At 45.2% G+C, this 18,917-nt stretch overlaps 2 protein-coding genes across 2 annotated transcripts in view; one reads left to right on the top strand and one right to left on the bottom strand.

The window, feature by feature from the left end:
• ddah1 (dimethylarginine dimethylaminohydrolase 1) overlaps positions 1-18,114 on the bottom strand; it is a 32,108-nt gene extending 13,994 nt beyond the window's left edge. Inside the window, exon 1 of the mRNA XM_068743932.1 lies at positions 17,818-18,114. Coding sequence (XP_068600033.1) covers positions 17,818-18,114 — 297 coding nt within the window. The remainder of the gene's footprint in view (positions 1-17,817) is intronic.
• LOC137899879 (CCN family member 1-like) overlaps positions 14,760-18,917 on the top strand; it is a 7,054-nt gene continuing 2,896 nt past the window's right edge. Inside the window, exon 1 of the mRNA XM_068743931.1 lies at positions 14,760-14,813. Coding sequence (XP_068600032.1) covers positions 14,760-14,813 — 54 coding nt within the window. The remainder of the gene's footprint in view (positions 14,814-18,917) is intronic.

Genomic DNA, 18,917 nt, shown 5'->3' with positions numbered 1-18,917 from the left:
TAATATATGGCCTGGCTTGCTCAGAGAGACAGGAACCCCCGGCCAAAAGGTCAGGAAAGCCAGACTAAGGGAGGGGGGGTTAGCGGGATGCAGAAGAGTTTGAACTTACTGGAAAAGTATGCTTCCCTCAAAAGCATTCTCTCTCCAGGTGTTCCTATGGTCAATTTATGTTCATGCTTTGGACATTCTGGCTATCTGGAAAAAATGACTCTTTTTATGCCACGCTTTACCATCTGGATTACACAGATGTGGCTCGTGTCTTTTCATATCTGCATTCTTTTCATTGTTGAGGTGTTGGAGCAAGAAGCCCTCTCTGCGCTGTCCAGCATAATGAAAGCAGCACGGAAAGTGTGCGTTCTAGTGAAAGAAAACACCGCCACACCACATGGTTACACCCACGATTTCCTAAGAATGCATTGGATGTTCCCAAAGGGTGGGGGAGGGGGGGGGGGGGCTTGCCAGGCAAAGCACATACTGACAGCCCCATTATGAGGGATTTCCCAAAACAGTTGGAAGTGATGGGAGGGGGCAGTATGGAAATATGAGGGAAAGGACTATGCACTTCAATCTTGAAAGGAAAAGAAAACAAGATATGTGAAAGGTTTCCTATAAATGTTCATGAAGGGCATTCCCAGAAAGATTCTTTCCTCCTTTTAGAAGGAAACAAGAGGCCAGGTGCTAATGTTAACCGGCAGGGATGGAGCCAATGAGCTGACACTGAACTATAAGACAACCATGTGGAATTAACCATACTGCAGGGATTCAGTAGTGGGGAGGCAACTTGCTTTGATGCGTTGGACATCAAATTGGACATCAAATTGGACAGGCCTCTCCCGTGGAAGCCATCTGCCTCTTTTTTAGAGTCTCTAACACCGACCTTAACCGAGGCAAGGCAGGCCTGTAGTTCTTTAGATATCGTTCTGGGTTCTTTTAGGACCTCTTGGGTGAGTCGCCAATGTGCTCTTGCAGTCATTTCGGGAGGTCAGCCACTCCAGGGAAGGCTTTCTCCATTCGTGGATAATGGCTCCCGCCCTGGTTTGCTGGAGTCTCACAGGATTTCTCACCCTTTCTCGACTGATATATGTCAACAACTTTTTTCCTCCTACGTTCTTGAATTTCTTTAGAAATGGGTTCCATTTAAGTGATTTCTTAATTCAACAGGTCTGGCACTCATCAGCGCTGAGTGTGGCTAGCCGGCTAATTACCGTTTCAGATGGGACATAGTTGGTTTGGATCGTTTGTTCCTATAAAAAAAAATGGCATCATTTATAAACTACATTTTGGTGTATCTTTGTCTAATATTAACCTTTTTCATGATGTGAAACATTAATAACAGTATGCAAAAAAAAAAAAAAAAAAAAACGGATGGGGTTAAAAACTCTAAGTAACTGTTTCTTAGTTTGTTATGTCAACCTAAAGGGTTATTGTGGGTTCAAATAAGAAACACACGTCAATGCAATGTAAATTTCTCGACAACTTGTTGGTTAGTTTGCTTTCTAACAAAACAGCAGCTATCTGAACGCAGTTTGCTTCTGCTTCCTGTCTCCCTGATAACAGGCAGCCGGTTCTGTGTCCTTAGAGCTGCACATTTGAGTGTCTTAGAGGACCACCGTCCCTCCGTTCCACACCTGGCACCGCTGTAGCCAAGGCCACAGAGCTCACCCCTCACACTCAGGCCTCCATGCAAAAACATTGCTGCTGCTCCTGCTGTGAAACGAGACAGACCGTAATGGAAACGGCATACTTTCCAGACGCTTGAGGGAATATAGCAAGCATCTCCACCTGAAGCTTGCCAAAAAAACATACCGACTACCAGCCCCCCCCCCCCACCACCTTCAAAGCCCTTTCTTCTCATCTGGACAACGATGCATCTCGTCTTGCAGGAAATAACTGGGCAGGTTTTATAATGATTAGAACATTATAGTAGATAATAAACCCTCAAGTCAAAAGACATTTTTCAAAGACAGCAAAAAATTAAACTTTGTTCAGAGCTTCAGTATTCTGCACATGGATGTTACCAATTATCTTAACAACTTTTTAATCATTCAGGAATGCCTCAGACTTAATTTGGGTCAAACAAATTCAGATTGCATTTTGGAATCCTGTTTGTCAGGTGCACCTAAAAGATTAGGGAAGAAGCTCATAGATGAAGGTGTGTATGCCCCCATCGTACCGTCCATCATTTCATCATTTCAGACGTGGATCACATTTTGACCTTCCCTCTCAACCAGGTCCTGATAACATGTAGTACCGCTCAGAATCTTTTAACCCTCGCCATTCTTTACATTCTCAAGATTCCAGAAGGTGTGACCTCATTGGGTGAGGCAAGCTGGTAGGAAAATAGCCCCCAGCCGTGACTTTGCTTCAACATGGAGAGTTAAGTTAACAAAGAATGCATGACTATGTGCAAACTTGACTGAAACTGCACTTGTGAGTGAAGTTGAATTTCACTCCGCCTGTGCTGCAGGTGAAAATGCTAAATTTGCATGAGCATTTGCAATTTTTAATATTGCAATTAAACTAATAATACCACCTTATGCTAAAACTGCTGCTACAGTTACACATTGGCGAACAAGCTAGCATCAAGCTAAAGCACTGCCATGTGTACTTAACCTGCTGAGGATCATTAAGTTAAGCCACAGTCGATCACAGATGAGCATATTTAACCGAGAGAAGGATATTATGATGATGACATCACATATCCATCCTTTGGCTGTTGGTATGTCTCTGCTGCAGGGGAACACAGACACCGAATTTCATTTATAGACCCCCCCCAAAAGGGAAAAGGAGGAGTGAAAAGAAGCCAGCTTGAGGTATGAGGCGCAGGTGGAGGTGGATGCAGAGGAGGAGAGGGAGCTGGGATGAAAAGGAGATAGCGGTGCAATTCTATGCCCCTTGAAGCATGCTCTTTGAATGCAAAGCAAAGTAGTGTGTCAGGTGTGCTAATGAAGAAGTGTGTGTCCTTGTGTGCGAGAGCTGCATGGCTCTCACTGGAGCACATAATTACGAGCTGGTGATTTAAAATTAAAAAAAAGAGCAGAGGGGGGCATTGTTGGATAGCTGTGACATGATTTGCCATTTCTTCCGAGGTTTATTGAATGACTGCAGGTGGATATGATTAACCTCATAGTCGGGAGGTCAGGTATGCACTGACAGCGGCTCATTGGGAAACACATGCACATACATGCTAATCAAATGAATATAAAAAATACGCATAAAAGCATAAAATATCACGTTGTCTAAAATGTGCATGAACGCATGATCAAACCACAAATTTGTCAGGCGAAAAACATGGAAAGCTGTTTAGACTCATAACCACGCTCTGAAAACATTCATTTAGTCAGGCTCTGCTGAATCATTTACCAAAACTGAGGTGGAAAAAAATGTATAAGCACGGAGTCTGGCTTTTACGTAATGCCAGCAGCCAGCCAGTCAGAACCACAGGATGCATGCAGGGAAGCAGAGAAAACAAACACTGAAGGATGTCCTTTCTGCATACTTGATGCTTTTCCCAGCCACAAATACCAAAGTTCGCCTGGGACGCTGCAAAAAAGATTCACTCGAGCCAGACCTGTGGTTTTACCTTATAAGGGTTTGAACGCTTTGGGCCTTAGGTTGTGTGTATATGTGCACAATGCGTCGGCCGACGCCCAGGCATGCTGGGATGCCAGGTTCGGGTTGTCGGAACATATTTTGAACAGTTGGTACGTCTTTGTTGCTTTCTAGAGATGATGTCTCTGGCAACATCAGCGGTGGTTTCGGAAAGCTTAAAGCAGATAAAGGGAAAATTACACGCTTACTTTTTTGGGTCTAACATCGTTCCATTCCACCAGTTTATGCCAACGATGCGCATGCACACACAAACACACACAGAAAACCTCCCCGGTGGTCAAATTGAAATGGAATATTGATGAAATTTTAGCAGCCTCAATCCAAAAAACTCACATCCTCTCGAGTTCATAAAGATTCTGCACCATTAAGGCCACCATGCACGTGGCGGTCTGCTGATTGGTCCACAAATCGCATGCGATGCACCTCTGATTGCAGTTAAATATTTTTAATCCCGGCTGCGCAGACGGCTTCAACAGCCAACAGAATACTGATTAAGACACCGGGACCTCAGAATAAAACTGACACATGATGTCACCTAAAGTGTTCTCATTATGGGAAGCATGTAGGGGTAAGCCGTGCCCAGAATTATGCCTTACAGGGGAAATGGCACAGAGTTCAAAATTTAGGTCAAGAGGACACGTGTAGCAGTTCAAAGAGAGCGCATGTGCTCCCGCAGCCATGCATGCATAACATCCGACAAGCATGCACATGCATACACATGGCCCAAGTCAGACCCTTAACTCTGATTCAAGAGTTCTGACATGACGCTAATGATAAAGGTAATACCTGACACTGGACTCACAGTTCCCAAACCGTCAGGCGTCACCCGCCAGTGGGGATGTCACCGGCATGGACTATGTTCTTAACAGGATTTCATCAGTCTAGGAGAAATTCTACCACATTTCTAGGTCTCGGAGACAGAGATCTGGGAGAGTGAACCCGCCACTGGGCCAAAATACAGGAGACAATCTTTGTGACGTCTCCGTATAGCGAGAGCAGGAAATCTCCGTCGCAAAGGACAATGGATCATTTGACTTTTTTTTGGCCCTATCCTCGCCGTCTTTAATCTATCATTCCTTTGCAGATAAGGATTATGTTCAACCCGTATCTTACGTCTGTGGCAAATGGTGACGCTGCTGGGTCACATTCTTTTGTTCCTCCACTACCTCCCCCCCCCCCCCCCCACACACACACTCACACACAGTTACAGTGCTTACACATTACAAAGGATTACAAAATGAAAATGTGAAAGTGAATTGTATAAATTCAAAGCAAAAGCTTAAATTCAAAACAAATATGACTGACTGGTGACGACAAATAAAATAAAGGAGAAACAGATGCAGTAGACGAGTCTCTGCTGAGGAGACCCTTTTGGGTGTCCCCCCATTCACAAACCCCTTGGAGACCTTCTGCTCCGCGTTAACGGGAAGTTCTAGCCTGTTGCTATGAGCATTGGAACTCGGCACCGAATGCTCTCATACACCATAAAGGAAAATATTCTGGCGCAGACAATCTATTCATGCATCACTGCACAATATTTCCAAATCCGTTAAACGTTGTTATGATTTCTGGCCCAATCCATCCAAGAGTTTTCCCAAAGAAGCCGGCGGCTCTCGTGTTGTTATCGCGCAGTGATGTCATGGACACAATCTGAGAGGATTACACAGATGGCGGGGGAGATGAGCGCTGTGTTCGCCAAAGGAAAATGTGGATTCCTCTGACAAACTATGGGAAGAATGACGCGGCATTTGGCTTCCCATTAAGTGCTTCCTTATTATAAAGAAGGTTTGGCCCAGCACCAAATTGTTCCATTGTAATAGGCACAGACTTGCGGTTTCACTTCCTCTGACCAAAGTAAATTCCTCACGAAGGCAGTCGAAAACAAAGTCTGAGACAATGGAAGGCGGTACATGCAACATGACGGCCTATGTCAGAAATCCATCCTAGACGCTGTCTTTATTGTGTTTCATTATCCACCGTCCTTGAATGGGACTCGTAACTGAGTTAGAAGAATGTGGCATTACGTCAACTTCAATCGCAGAAAACGGATTCAATAGAATTCCCTTTGAAGAAAAAAAAAGCACAATGGATGAGTAAGCAATCAAAAGCACAGACTTTTAACATTCCTGGTGTTTTGCAGTGCATTCGGCCCGTCATAGAATAACTGTTAAATAAGTCATTCCATCCTCTTCCGCTGTTTGCAGTTCACTAGCTCGGTTAGCCCCTAGAGATATTCTGTAATATGTAAAAAAAAAAAAGACTCAGGATAATCTTGTGAAGTGATCAACGGTGAAAAAAGGTGCAACAATCTGATCATTTCACTAAACAAACGTGTGTCTTCATGCGAGTCTTCGCTGGATACTTCTGTTGTGAGAGGTCAGAACAGAAACAGATGGCGACCATTGACCGAAATGATCCAGGAAGCAGGTGTCCGCCGCGGCCACAAACCCGACACTGAGTCATGATCCACGGCGGCACCAGAGCCTTACATGGTCGATCCGTGCATCCCTGCGTCCGCTGGTCGCGCTGATAACTGCTGAGTGGGTGACCAATGAGAGCTCTGGGACATTCCTGAGGACACTTTAACTCTGCGTTGTCATGACAGGGACATTCCTACGAAGCCGGACGTGTGACTCTTCATCTGTTTGGAAGTTGGTCTGTCATGTGGCTGGCATGTTGAAAGGCCTGACGTAACTGCCGGAGTCTGGTGAGGCGAGGTAAAGGAAAGGCGAGGCTTATTCACGCACAGGAAGATCCGAGCTGTGAGGATTGGACAAAAAAAAACAAAATCTGCTAATACAGCACCTTTCATACCTTGGATACCTCTGAAATAAAAATGTGTCTTTCGTTTTCCTTGTGTTTATTTACAGGCCCAGGAAGTAAAATTGACATACTATGTGTTGACATTTTTCTGACAGGCTTTAGTCGGTTTCGTATTTCATTTGCTAAATATTTTTGAGCTAATTTTAGAACGTTGCCACTCGGATATAGCGCTAAATGAATTACCAGCACTGTCTGACATCAAAGTGAGAGACACTACCACAAATGACTTTTTGGAAAGACCGAAGTTGGAAAAAATAGGATTTTTTTCAACTTCGGTTGCAAAGTCGATCTCCGGCAGAAATACAATATCATGGTCAGCATCTCTATCATGCAGTAAGCAGTCCAGATTAATAAAGTCCATAAAGTTCAATTGTGCCTTTATCTGCAGGTTATCTCATCAGTCTGCATCTGATTTCAATGACTTCATAAAAGGGAACAAAAAGCAATCATGACGTAATATAACCTAAAATAAAAAAAAAGATGGCCAAATGATCGAAAGGTTTTGTAACGGTCACCATAATAAAAATCGTAAAACTAAATATATCCCTTTTCCAAATGTTAGATGGCATCAAATAAAAACAAACAACTCTTTCAAACTAGAAAGTGTCATTGTAATTATTTTTCAAAATTTCTGTTAAATCTTGAATATAATGATATAAAAGCAGACATGCTGTCAGAGGATTGGAATGTGTAATGGAGCACAGTGGGAATGTCCCACGGGCTCTGTGCATGTGTGTGTCTGTGTGTGTGTGTGTGTGTGAGCTCTTGCACGAGACAGGTGTGTTTCTTAGGATGCAACAACCCCTGATATTGCTCGGCCAGTCTTTTATTACCAGCTCATACCCGGCCAATCACATCCAAACACTAGAGAACAACCATCAATCACTCTTTGAGCCGAGACCCGTCTCATGCCAATTACAGATGCACACACACACACACGGTAACACAAAGAGCAGAGTGTATTTTTGGAGGACAATCCTATTTTTCCAGGCATGTTTCTGCCATTATCATTCCTGGAGTAGCTCATGTTTGAAGTCAGCGTGCCGTAGAACAGCACAGGGTTCGCTCTGCAGCGAGTGGGATGTGCTGCAGAGAGATGATGGGGAAAGCAGGTGCTGTGACTGGGGAGAGCGAGGCAGCGAAGGCTCGCCGATCCCCAGCTCCATCTGATTAGTTTTCATTTCCACTTCCTGTTGCCGTCTGATGGGTCAGTTTAGTCTACCGCTGGGCCGTTTGTTCGCCGGGTTGTGTTGATGTCTTGCAAAGAGTTGTCCCGCCAAAACAGGGAAGTTGAGACATTTTCCTGCAGGAACAGCAGCGTGTGGAAAACTCATGGCTGCCACAGATTCTTCATGTGTTTTGAAAGTTCCTTTTGTTTTTCACCGTGACCCAATTTGCATCAAAAAAAAAAAAAAAAAGAAATCCTGAATTTATGGCAGATGAAGAACTTTCACGGAATGTTCTGTTTTATCAGAACCTGCACTTGTTAGCTCCGGCCACCACTGATCAACAAAAATGACTCGCAGCATCAGGTAATTGTGACTGTCGGCTGTTGTCCGACGACCGGTAGGCGATGACGGCACATGAGAAGAGGGTTTAGCCAGATTATGTAAACCACTAATTTGCATGTCACTAGTAATCGTTCAGCGCACAAGAAGACTATGTGCTTGCAACTACGCCAAGAACATGAGGTCATTTCGAACTCGAGAGACCATCTGCAAGCTGCGATGGATTTTACAGAGCCGTTTGAAATATAGAGAATATGGAGACCAAGAGAGGCGAATCTTAAGGTTTAGTTCAGATGAAGTATTCGGTCTGTGCCACGAGAGGCATCTGTCAGCAGATTCAAGCTGCTGCCGGAACGTCACAGAGGTCAGAGGAGAAGAACTGATGCTACCTGAGGCTTCCCTGGAAATAAGGCTTTTCTGACCCTGATTAGGAGAGGATGAAAAAAGATTTACTAGCAAGGCAATTGAGCGTCCCGAGGACTGACATAATGGGCTGCCCCAAGTTTAAGGCTCAAACTAACGTTTGTTAAACCAGAAGATGTGTAGCAATAGGAAAAAACCAGCCGTTCAGATTATGAAAGGAACGTGTCCTTCTCTCACTCAATGGATCTTTTCACAGCTATTAACATCAGAAGTTCATTTACAATCGCCGCGAGCTACAGCCTGAATCACTGCAAATGTCAGAACGAGGCCTGACAGCATGAAAACACGGCTGTCTCTCATTCTGTATTCATGAGGGCTGCCTCTCGTGGCCCCAAAGCAAGTCAGTTAAAGATTTTTTCACTCTCTATTCAAGGCGGAATTGCAAAGTAGGTGCTGAATGATGGGGAGAAATCACTTTGCAGGTTTTAATCATGCTGTGATGAAAGGAGACCTCGTAAATGACAAACTCCTCAGAAGCCTGAAGAAAGATGATCGGCGCGGTAACGGACTTCGGTGCCGGGCTCAGATTGATCGAATGCATCCAGGAATGGAGGAGGTTTCCATTTACAGCAAAGTCCTTGAGGATTTTGTAGGAAAAAAAACGGGAAAAGTTTGACAAATGAAAACAAGAACAATAGAATTGACAATCTACTGCACAGCAGAGAAAACAAATATCCTAAAGGGGGTTTATTTTTTGTTTTTAATTGTTTTCCGCAATCTTTGACAGTATGTCATATTGGTACTAGGATGTAAACGGACTTTTGTTGTGTGTTTGCAGTGTAAAAAGTGTTAAACATATAATTACAATAAAAGATAATCTTAATCTCTTAATCTTAATGTCACAGAGCAATGTACTGTCACATCGTAGGACTTCCCAATTTTCACCTGACAGCTCTTTGACTTAAAGACACCTGCATTGTGAAATATGAGCTAATACTGCTGCTAATGTTGTTTTATATACCTGGAGTTAATAGTGCGGATAAATGAAGCATCGGATCGGCGCTCCTGATGCCTCGAGGAACATCGATGGAAACTCCATGGAGGACACAGCGGTCGGAAAAAGAGTTTTCTAAGCACGTGTGCAGAAAGACGATCGCCCACAAAGCAGCAGCAAAAGTCGACCCAACATGTGAGGGTGAAAAAAGGTCAATCAATAGTATCCCACAGCGGGCGGTGATTGGGGGGGGGGGGGGGGGGACTATCGAGTCTGTTATGGCTGGTCAAAGTCAAAAGTCTATCAGCGAAGAGGAAACGGCGTTCCGTTCGCTGTGCGTGTCTGGACAGGACGTCCGTGTGTACAGGCTCGTATTTAGAGGTCATGGGATTCGCTCCCTGGGATGGACGCCATCCTCGACCTCAAGGTCCGATTTCTTATCTGTGTGTACGAGTCCGTCTGGCTCTCAGCGCATTTGTGTATTTTTCTGTCGACTTCTTTGTACATGCCGGATTGCGCCCGGGGGGGGGACAGACGTGTGAAAAAGCGGAATCATGGTCCCGAGCTTGTTCTCACTGCTTCCTTGCAGACTGTTTATGCTGGAGTCGTGTGTGTAGTCTACGTCTGTGTTTGTTTCGCTTGGTGGAGTAACAAAGGAGTTAGCGCTCCTGTTTTCACGGAGTCTATGGATGTTCAACCGTCGTTACTGACACTGACACGTCAGCTAACGGGCAATCTCAGTATTAAGTAATCATCTTGGAGCCGTCAGGGTAGCTTTGCTTGAGGCTTCAGATTATTTCCACAAAGTGACAAAAGTGTCATTTCTATTGCGTTTGACCCATTGCTTCCCATGTGTGTGTCAACCATGTGTGCTGAGACAGAAATGGACCCATTACGTCTGAAGATTCTTCCTAATCGCTCTGTTCTAATGATCCTGGCAAGACACTGTTTCCAAAACATTACAAGGGTAACTTGCCATTATTCTGTCTCACTAGGCCTCTGATAAGTTTCCCTTCGGGCTCAAAAGATCAGAGCGGATTTGGTTTCAGGATATCTGAGTCATCAGCACCTCTCAGGTCATTAACGAACCCCCTGAGTCATCTGAAGTTTTTTACTTGACATAGACTGAGTGATATATCTCCACTCGCTTTAGAATCAGCATGTAATAATTGGCCAGAACCACGACACATTCTGAAGTAATAAAATGAATAATCCAAGCTTGAGAGTAATAATTCTAATTATGATCATTATTTTTCTACAAACAAATCTTTGTTCTATTATGAAGCTTTAATGATTTCTCTGCATTAAATCAAAATAACCCTTTAAAATGTCAGCGAAAGCATTTCTCAAAGCATTAATCAAATAAATCAAGTGTGAATCTGCTTCTGCTTCTACAACTGCGTGAGCCGTAAAGCTGATAATGGCTCCTGGAGGGCTAACGTGCTAATCCAGATGGCTAACCAGCTGACAGTAACACATCCCCTTACTGGACAAAAGGATTCCAGATCATCGGCCTGCCTGCTGACCCTGCAGCCCCTGACCTGTGATCGCCTGCCAAGATTGTTTCCTCGTGAAGCTGGGCAACAAGTGTGATTTACCCCCTGCAGCCTTTTAATGCTATGACAACGATACAACTCCACGTGCATGTAAGCCAAACTACTGCCAAAGGAAGCCATGCACAGAATTAGCCAATTATCAATGCTTGTGCATCTGTGTGCATTTGTAGTAGTGAAGCGGTTTGATTTTGAGAAGCGGACTCTGTGTGTGTGTGTGTGTGCGTGCGTGTCTATGTGTGTACCATTTCCACTCTTTCCAATTTTCCGGAAGTGTGCAGGAGCCTCCCACTGCTCTGGGCCACAGCAGATGAGCTCTTATTGTGGGTCTGGAGCCCCAGAGCAATTAGATGAGTTTATGGTAAGCGCTAAGAAGCGGAGAAGCTTGTCATTCTGTCAGGGCTGATTTCCTCCTCGCTCTAAAGCGCTGACCTCCTCGGGTTGCCATGGGTGGATGCTGCCCAGAGAGGCAAAGGAAGAGGACTGTTTTTACTTCCCGAAACTGCATTTTGTAACAGAGAAATAGGAGCCAAAATACGTTGGCTGAATTTGGTGCTTAGCGTTGGAAATTATTTTAATTGAATGAAATGTACGGTAGCTTCTTTGATGCTTCAAATCCAAAAGAAATAAGCTTAAACCTCCTGTCACTTTCACTAAATGTCTATCATCTCATGATCCAAGTGTCGTGTGAGGTTTTAGGTATTCAAAAACTGCAGGGTCAAACAATCGGGAGTGATTGTGCCATGGCATGATACAGGTATGAAATGCAAAACATTCTTTCCACAAACACCATAAACAGTGAAAGCCCGAGCGGAGCGTTCCCTAAAAGAACAAGAAAAAAAAACATACTATGTTGAGCCTCCCTGTGCCGTCCCAAGAGTGTTTCCCAATACTGTTGATGTCGTTTTTCCAATCGCAGTGCCAGCAGAATACTTCATCCACCCCACCTCCGAGGCCTGTGTATCCTCCCGAGTCTTTCTACGAGAGCCACCTCTTTACTAAACTATTTGCTAGAACACTAAATAAACACAGTTACACAATGGAAAGGGGGTGTTATGTAACCGAAACCGGTCATGCCATGGCCCAAATGCAACACGGCCTTGAACTTGAATACCCATCGTCCCCAACATGCATCTGATTGAAATGAAATCATTTTCACATTGGAAGCGACGCTCCAGCGCTGACGCGGTTCCGTGTTGACTCTGATCTCTGCGTGACTGAAGAGGTTGTCTGGTGGAGGAGTTGTGTGTGTTTTCGGTGTGATCCTTGGCGTGAGAACAGACTGAGGGCGGACATCACACCACACTGTGACCGCCGAGGGCAGACGGGGGAGCCCCCCCCCCCGTCTTTTTCTATGACCGAACTACAGTAAGGTGACAAAACGGCGGGGAATGGCACTCATCTAATCTCTTATGCAATACAGGAGAAAAAATATGAGCCTTTGCATGAACGTGTCCAAAACCGCATCGGCAGATCCAAGATCTCTGAAAACACCCAGCTAACGAATGATGTTTGAGCGTTTTGGCTTTTCCCAGTCTGAGTGCTTGTCTCTGCTTGTCAATTCGATGAATATACTACAGCGAAGGTATTGGGAATATTGGCAGATGCCTCTCAAATCGCTCGACATGTGTGTGTGAATTCAGTTGTTTGTTTGTTTGTTTTACACAGAACGGCAAAACAATTTGTTTTTGTTTCTTCTATAAAATAATAAAGGTCACTTGATGTACCTGAGACACACTGACGCATACGCACGCACATCACACCGATGTGCAACAAACGTGCACGTGGTCCCGGGGCCTCCAGCTTCCTCCTGAGACCCGGGCAGCAGAGTGGCACCCAGTCAACACATACTATCTCCTGACTCACCGTCATGTGGAACGGAAACACCGGAGTCTCACCTCTTGTGCAGACCGAAACCAAATCTTCCATTCATGCCTCAGTCATGGAAGAGCTGCAGGAATCGGAGAAGCTCTTTCATGTGGCCATTATAAGGAGTTTAGAGACAGATTTCAATATTCAAATGGCCTGTTTAGTATTCTAAATCTATAAACACTCACAAAGACATAATACCCGATTAATCCAGAATCTGTTAAACTCCAAATCTGTTAAATTCCAAATCGCTTCGGTATCAGATGTCTAATTCCCTCTAATCTTCCATCTAATGACTTGTGAAAAGAAATTAGCAGAATATCCCAACTAAAGCTTCGAAGCTTCTTTACGGAGAGCATTCAGTCAATAATTAATCCCAAAGTCCTTTAAGTGACTAGATCATTCGCATGGCCTATTAATCTCACTTAAATCAAATTGCTGACAGAGTTAGGCGTCTGACAGGAAGTTCTCCCACAGGAATCAGCGATGAAAGCAGAAACTCGTGCCGTCTGAGAGCCGAGATGCTCTCATCCCGCCGGCGAGAGAGTCACTCACCGTTAAATTCAGTTTGCCAGTGTCTCGTATTCCGGTATGATTAAGAGCTACTCGGCAGACGGCATTAGTCAGACCGGAAAATGGAGCAGAGGAGAATACCAACTCAGAAACAGCAGCTCTGGAACAGAAACGGTGTCAGGGATATATCGCCTTCATCAAAGGCCGATGAGGAGGCCCTTCCGATGAGGCAGAGTGCAAAGGAAGTTCACGGCAGCGATTTGCTCCGCCATGTGATGGATGGGCCTTAAACTGAGCGATGACAACAAAGCATGTAAAGACAAAGCTTGTGATCTGTGCAAAAGTCAAAAAGTATTGGTATTCATTGCCAAGAGCTCCTGAAGATGACAAGAGGATGGGAATGTGCTGCAGAGACAAATCGCTTCACGTGCGATGAAAATAACATTCTTTGCTCTGGAAGCAAAGAGCGAAGTGCAAAAATATGAAACAAGCCTCGCTGTAGCTCGTCAAGCGCGGACGCCAGCCAATCACGAGACATCAAGGGGAAATTAAAGGTATGTGTGGAATTTAGAACACAACCAGGTCTCTTTTGATTTTGCGTGGTTTAAATAAATACTAGTTAATACTAGAATGACTCAAAGGGTGTGAGAGCGCCGTTTATTTTAAGCTGTGTGTTAAAGCACATGCGGTCACCGTGGCAGTGTGTCATTGTGCGTCATTGTGCGTCAGGGCTCCGGTTAACGCCGGCTTCATCCTGGCATGTAAATATGAAACCAGGCCCTTCCAAGTAATGTGACGCCAACGGGTGCGGAGTTTAGCATTTGCTCGCCGTCTCTGATGCAATTTGCCTGGAAACAGCCGGAGTGCTGCTGGCAGGGAGGTCGTAAAGCTACAGCAGCGAGCTGCGTTAGTTTTAAATCCTTACAAGTTCATTTTCAACAACAAACAAGACACAATTCTAAAACCGATCCAACTGTATTCTTTCAGAACTGAGGCCTGCCGATGCTTCACGACTGAATCGGCCACTCGGCATGACCTCATTGGAAAGTGCATGATTCAAACAAGCAGGCTCATGGAAGCCTTCCTTGATCTTATATTTGGATTGCCATTTGAGGAGAAAAAACCCACAATCAGCATCCTGGAGATAATTCCACCTCGGATATGAGGGATGTTTTGACTCAAGCCTGCGGTCACGCTCACTGTGAAGCCAGCGCACATTGGTGACATTCCCTGGCTACTTTATTGGATAAACAAGCTGCAGAACAACAGCATGACTTTACCAGATACGCACCAATCCTACTTTTACCACCAGCAACGGCAGATATGGTGGACATTTCATGGTAACTGCCAACTGGACTGACAGGAAACACTGGCAGCCATGGGCTGCTGGATCTATAACATTGTGTGGACACTCATAGATAAAGAGGAATATGTGATTATGAGATCACGATTACCATTAAATCACCTTCTAGTAGTAATAGTCACGTCAAGCAAAAGCACTAATTGATATTTGCTCACTAATCAATGATATTTTCTATCATTTCTCCAACATTTTCAGTAGTTGTCACATATTTAGTCGTTACTGAAGCATTTTCATCCATTATGCAACATATTTGGTCACTAATTATTAGCATTATTCCAGAATATTTAGTTGCTAATTAGCACTTTTATTCACTGAATGCAGGATTTTTAATTAGGATTTTTATAATAATGGATCTGATTGAGGCAGTCGACAAGAGCCTGACAAAAGGAAGAAGATAAAAAGAAGTATAGAAGTATATAATTTTATTGAAATTATTTAGCCCCAAACCTTCAAGCAAGGGTTCCCCCCCCCTCAGCGCCACTTCCTGTGTCTTCCACTGCTTGGTCTCACATACCAAACCAGACATGCACACACACACGGTGACAGCTGAGTGTGACCCGGTCATCGTGCCAAGCTGAGAGGAGTTCCTGTTCACTAGTGCGCCACAGCTGCCTTGCAGACTGCTGACTGGTGGGCTTGCAGTGGGTGAATTTATGACCAAAGGGGGGGCAGGAACCAAGGAACGTACAAGGTGGTGGGGCAGCTGTCTGGTCTAGACATTGTTAGCACGTAACAATATTTACTTTAAAATTGTGCTTGCTTGCATATCCTTGAACGCCTTTTGGACAAATACAGATCAAAAGCCCTGCGATGAGCTGGCGACTTATCAAGGGTGTACCCCACTTCCTGCCCAATGCCAGCTGGGACAGGCTCCAGCGTAAACCCGTGACCCAGATTCAAAGAAGCGGCTGAAGACGAGATGATTACAGATCGGCTCGTCTTCAAGAAACTAAATATGTGAGAACCAGACACAGCTCATGGACAATATATTTTATGGAGTCCAACTGTTTCACTGGCAGCACCGCTGCATCAGTTAGTGATGTTAGGGGGGGGGGGGGGGGGGCAGCGGATGAGCGAGGCAGCGGATGTTACGACTGACCGCTCCGGACGAGGATCCAGACGGATAAACAGCGAGAGGAAGGGCAGGTTAAATGTTGTAGGAACGTGACAGATGCTCGGAAGTCTCGTTCACCCTGGCCCACACGCTACTTGGCGGATTCCAGGTGTCTCGCTGTCCTCCTCCATTCACACAAGGATGTCAAGTCCCCCTGAAGCAAACCAGGCCGGGGGGAGTCATGTAAGAGCTGGGAGGACAGCAAGGAATCTGCATCTGCATCTGCAAGTCATTGAGTCAAAACAAGGCTTCTGTGCTGTCTGGTGGGAGTTTAGGGGCAGCTACATGAGGCATGACCGCAAAGGTGCCTGCAAAGAAACATCACATCTATAAAAACATGGCCGAAATACGTCGTCTGGAGGGAGAGTTTTCCATCCTGTCGCCAGACTTCGACTGACACCTGAGGCCTTTTCCACTTGTTATGACAGATTAGAATTTTTTTTAATGACCACCATTTTCCAGGCTCCGTACACGGAAGTTACAGTAACTGCTTCCAGCAGTATATCTTTATATCGTGCAGTAAGCAACGACGCGCGATTACGTCTGAGCAGAGCCAGAAAGAGGAGGCAGGTGTAGCAATTATTTCACGGTCATTTTAAGGTCAAGTTCATTAAGCAGTCGCTGCCCTGAAAAAAGAGAGGCTGGAAAGTAAATATACATGTAAAAAATAAAAAGCAGAAATTGAGTTTTTAATGAGGCTGCCAGACTAAACAATTAGGCCGTTTCTGATCTATGAAGCAGAAAAGGTGCAACAAAATGTAATGAAGCACCCAGAAATCCCTGATCTTTTAATCTAGACTAAAGAGAGAATCATTGATCAGATTATTCTGCAGCGACAGGACTTTTCTATATAATGATTAGCTCCAGGTTGACGTGTATTATTTTGAGTCAATGATGCAGAATTGCTTCATTTAGGTATTTATTTATTTTACTTACTTCAAGGATAAAATCAAAGACAAAGTGAAAAGAAAACCACATATAGACCCATTCACACCAATTCATTCAGAAAACCGTTTCAATTCAAGTCAATTTATAGTTAAATCAAGGCACTCGCCCAAGAGCAGGTCTAGGATGTACCCTTTAAGTGAAAGAGACCCAACAATCCCCTGTGAGGAAAACCTGACTGAGTCATCCAAACCACCAGCTCCCCTAAACCTAATGCTAATGCGCGACTGCTAACACATCTTGGCAGTAAATTGGCAACAACAATCTGACAACTGGGAAGGATGTCAATCTGCAAAACTGAGGCAGAGACCAGCCATGCAGCAGGTAGAACAACCCGTACGCAACATTCAGTCGATTATCTTCACGGGTAGAAAACAAGAGGATGCTCCCTGATTCTCTCCACTCATTCGGAAACTGGAGGATTAGGCTGCAGCGTGGCGTTCAAAGGCACGGCGTCATCCGCCGCGGGGTGTTGTTGTCTAACAACAGAGACAAAAAATAAATCCCATAATCCCACAAAATCAAATTGGGACAGTCCTTAAATACACAGTGCATGAAGAAGAAGAAGAAAAAACTATTTTCAATCTCTGCTTATCTGCAGAGGAAAAGTGAAATGTGACAATTTTCCAATTTAAATGTGGGAACGGATGGGTCTGGCCGGGTGCTGATGATGTGCACACCTGTGCATGCAAATCTCACATGCACTGGGTTCTGCTTTAATTAAACTGGTGGTGGTGGTTGGGGGGGGGGGGGGTAACGGCTCTGAGCTTTTAAATCAATGTCTGCAGCTGCATGGGGAGGGGGACCATTAGCACCAGTGAACCCAGTCCAGAGACTCTGATGTGAAACGACAGGGGCTTTCACAGAAGCCATCCTACTGTTTAACGCGCACGCACACACACACGCGCGCACACACACACCTGCATGCATACAATTATCCTCCATTGCAGCTATAACCAGGCAACAGCATATATTCACACACACTGCTGTTTCCTCGATGGATTAATCCCTAAATATCTGTAATCTGGGGCTCATTTGTTGCGCGCGCGCCTTCAGTGAGTCCTTCAAACGCATCCCGTGAAACGCACTGACAGACAATTGGAGAAATGCATTGTTGTTGTTGTTGTTTTTTACCTGTCACCTTTATAGGCACCTCTTACCTCTCTCCTCCTGCTCTCCGCCCCGGTTCTGGTGATGAGCGCCGTGTCTCCGCACACCACGGCCGCGTCCTCCACGAACACGCAGTCCGGGAGCGACTCGTCCGCGGGGAGCTCCACCACCTCCAGCCCGAGCTTCGCCCGCAGGACCTCCACGTACGCCTCTTCTTCCCTCTGCGCCTCGGCCAGATCCACCTCCTCCCCCGCGTGGGTCCGGAGCGCATTCTCGGCCAGCGACGCGGGGATACCCCGGACGATGGCGTGCGTGTAATGACCGAAATCTGCCTTTAAGCCAGCCATATTGCGCTTTCTCCTCACTTGGCACGCTCAAATCTGGAGAGAAAAAGAAATTGGCCGAAAAAACAGCCAAACAATCAACTCAGCGAATGGAAGAGAGAGAGAGGGAGAGAGAGAGAGAGAGAGAGAGAGAGAGAGAGAGAGAACTGACAGTTCAGCCTGGGGTGTCTCGCTCGCTTGTTTGTTCTCTCTTACTTTGTTGGGGGCTTATTCTTTATTGATTACGCGCATTGCCAGTGCGCGTAGCACGGTCTCTATCGGCGTGCAGCGGGCGCTTCGGTGACGCGCACCGACGATCACGTGTGGCCCCGAGCCCGTCATCAATCATTGAGGTGTCAGAGCAGCAAACTTGACAACATTTGTCCTCTGGACAAATGGCTCAGTCGGATGATTTCACGCTGCAAAATATCTCCCCGGATCAAAAGAAACTAAAACTCAACTCAACTTCAAATGTTTCTTTTCACTTTGAGTTGAAGTAGCCAATGGGAGCACGGGATCTGGGTGGATTTGGACCAATCAAGGCGCAGCACATCAGCTGTTTTTTTTAGGTCAGGCGTCGCGCTTTTTCTTGCGCCTGCGTAAAGTGAATACCGCAAAACCAGGGGACCGAGTTCATGCGTTCCACAGTCCGACCGGGACGAAGTCCAGGCTGACCTGTAGATTATTACCGATTTCTGTCTCCTGAATATTCATTTATTTGTTTAGAGCCAATGCAAAACGCCACCTTGTTCTTTGTTTCATGTTATGGTGAACTGGAAATCGTTTTGACAATTGGTTGGATAAAACGCATGGGGGTTTCCCACACA

Source organism: Brachionichthys hirsutus, chromosome 9 (assembly GCF_040956055.1).
Source record: "Brachionichthys hirsutus isolate HB-005 chromosome 9, CSIRO-AGI_Bhir_v1, whole genome shotgun sequence".
Classification (NCBI taxonomy): Eukaryota; Metazoa; Chordata; class Actinopteri; order Lophiiformes; family Brachionichthyidae; genus Brachionichthys; species Brachionichthys hirsutus.
This window is presented reverse-complemented; position numbering and strand designations above follow the sequence as displayed.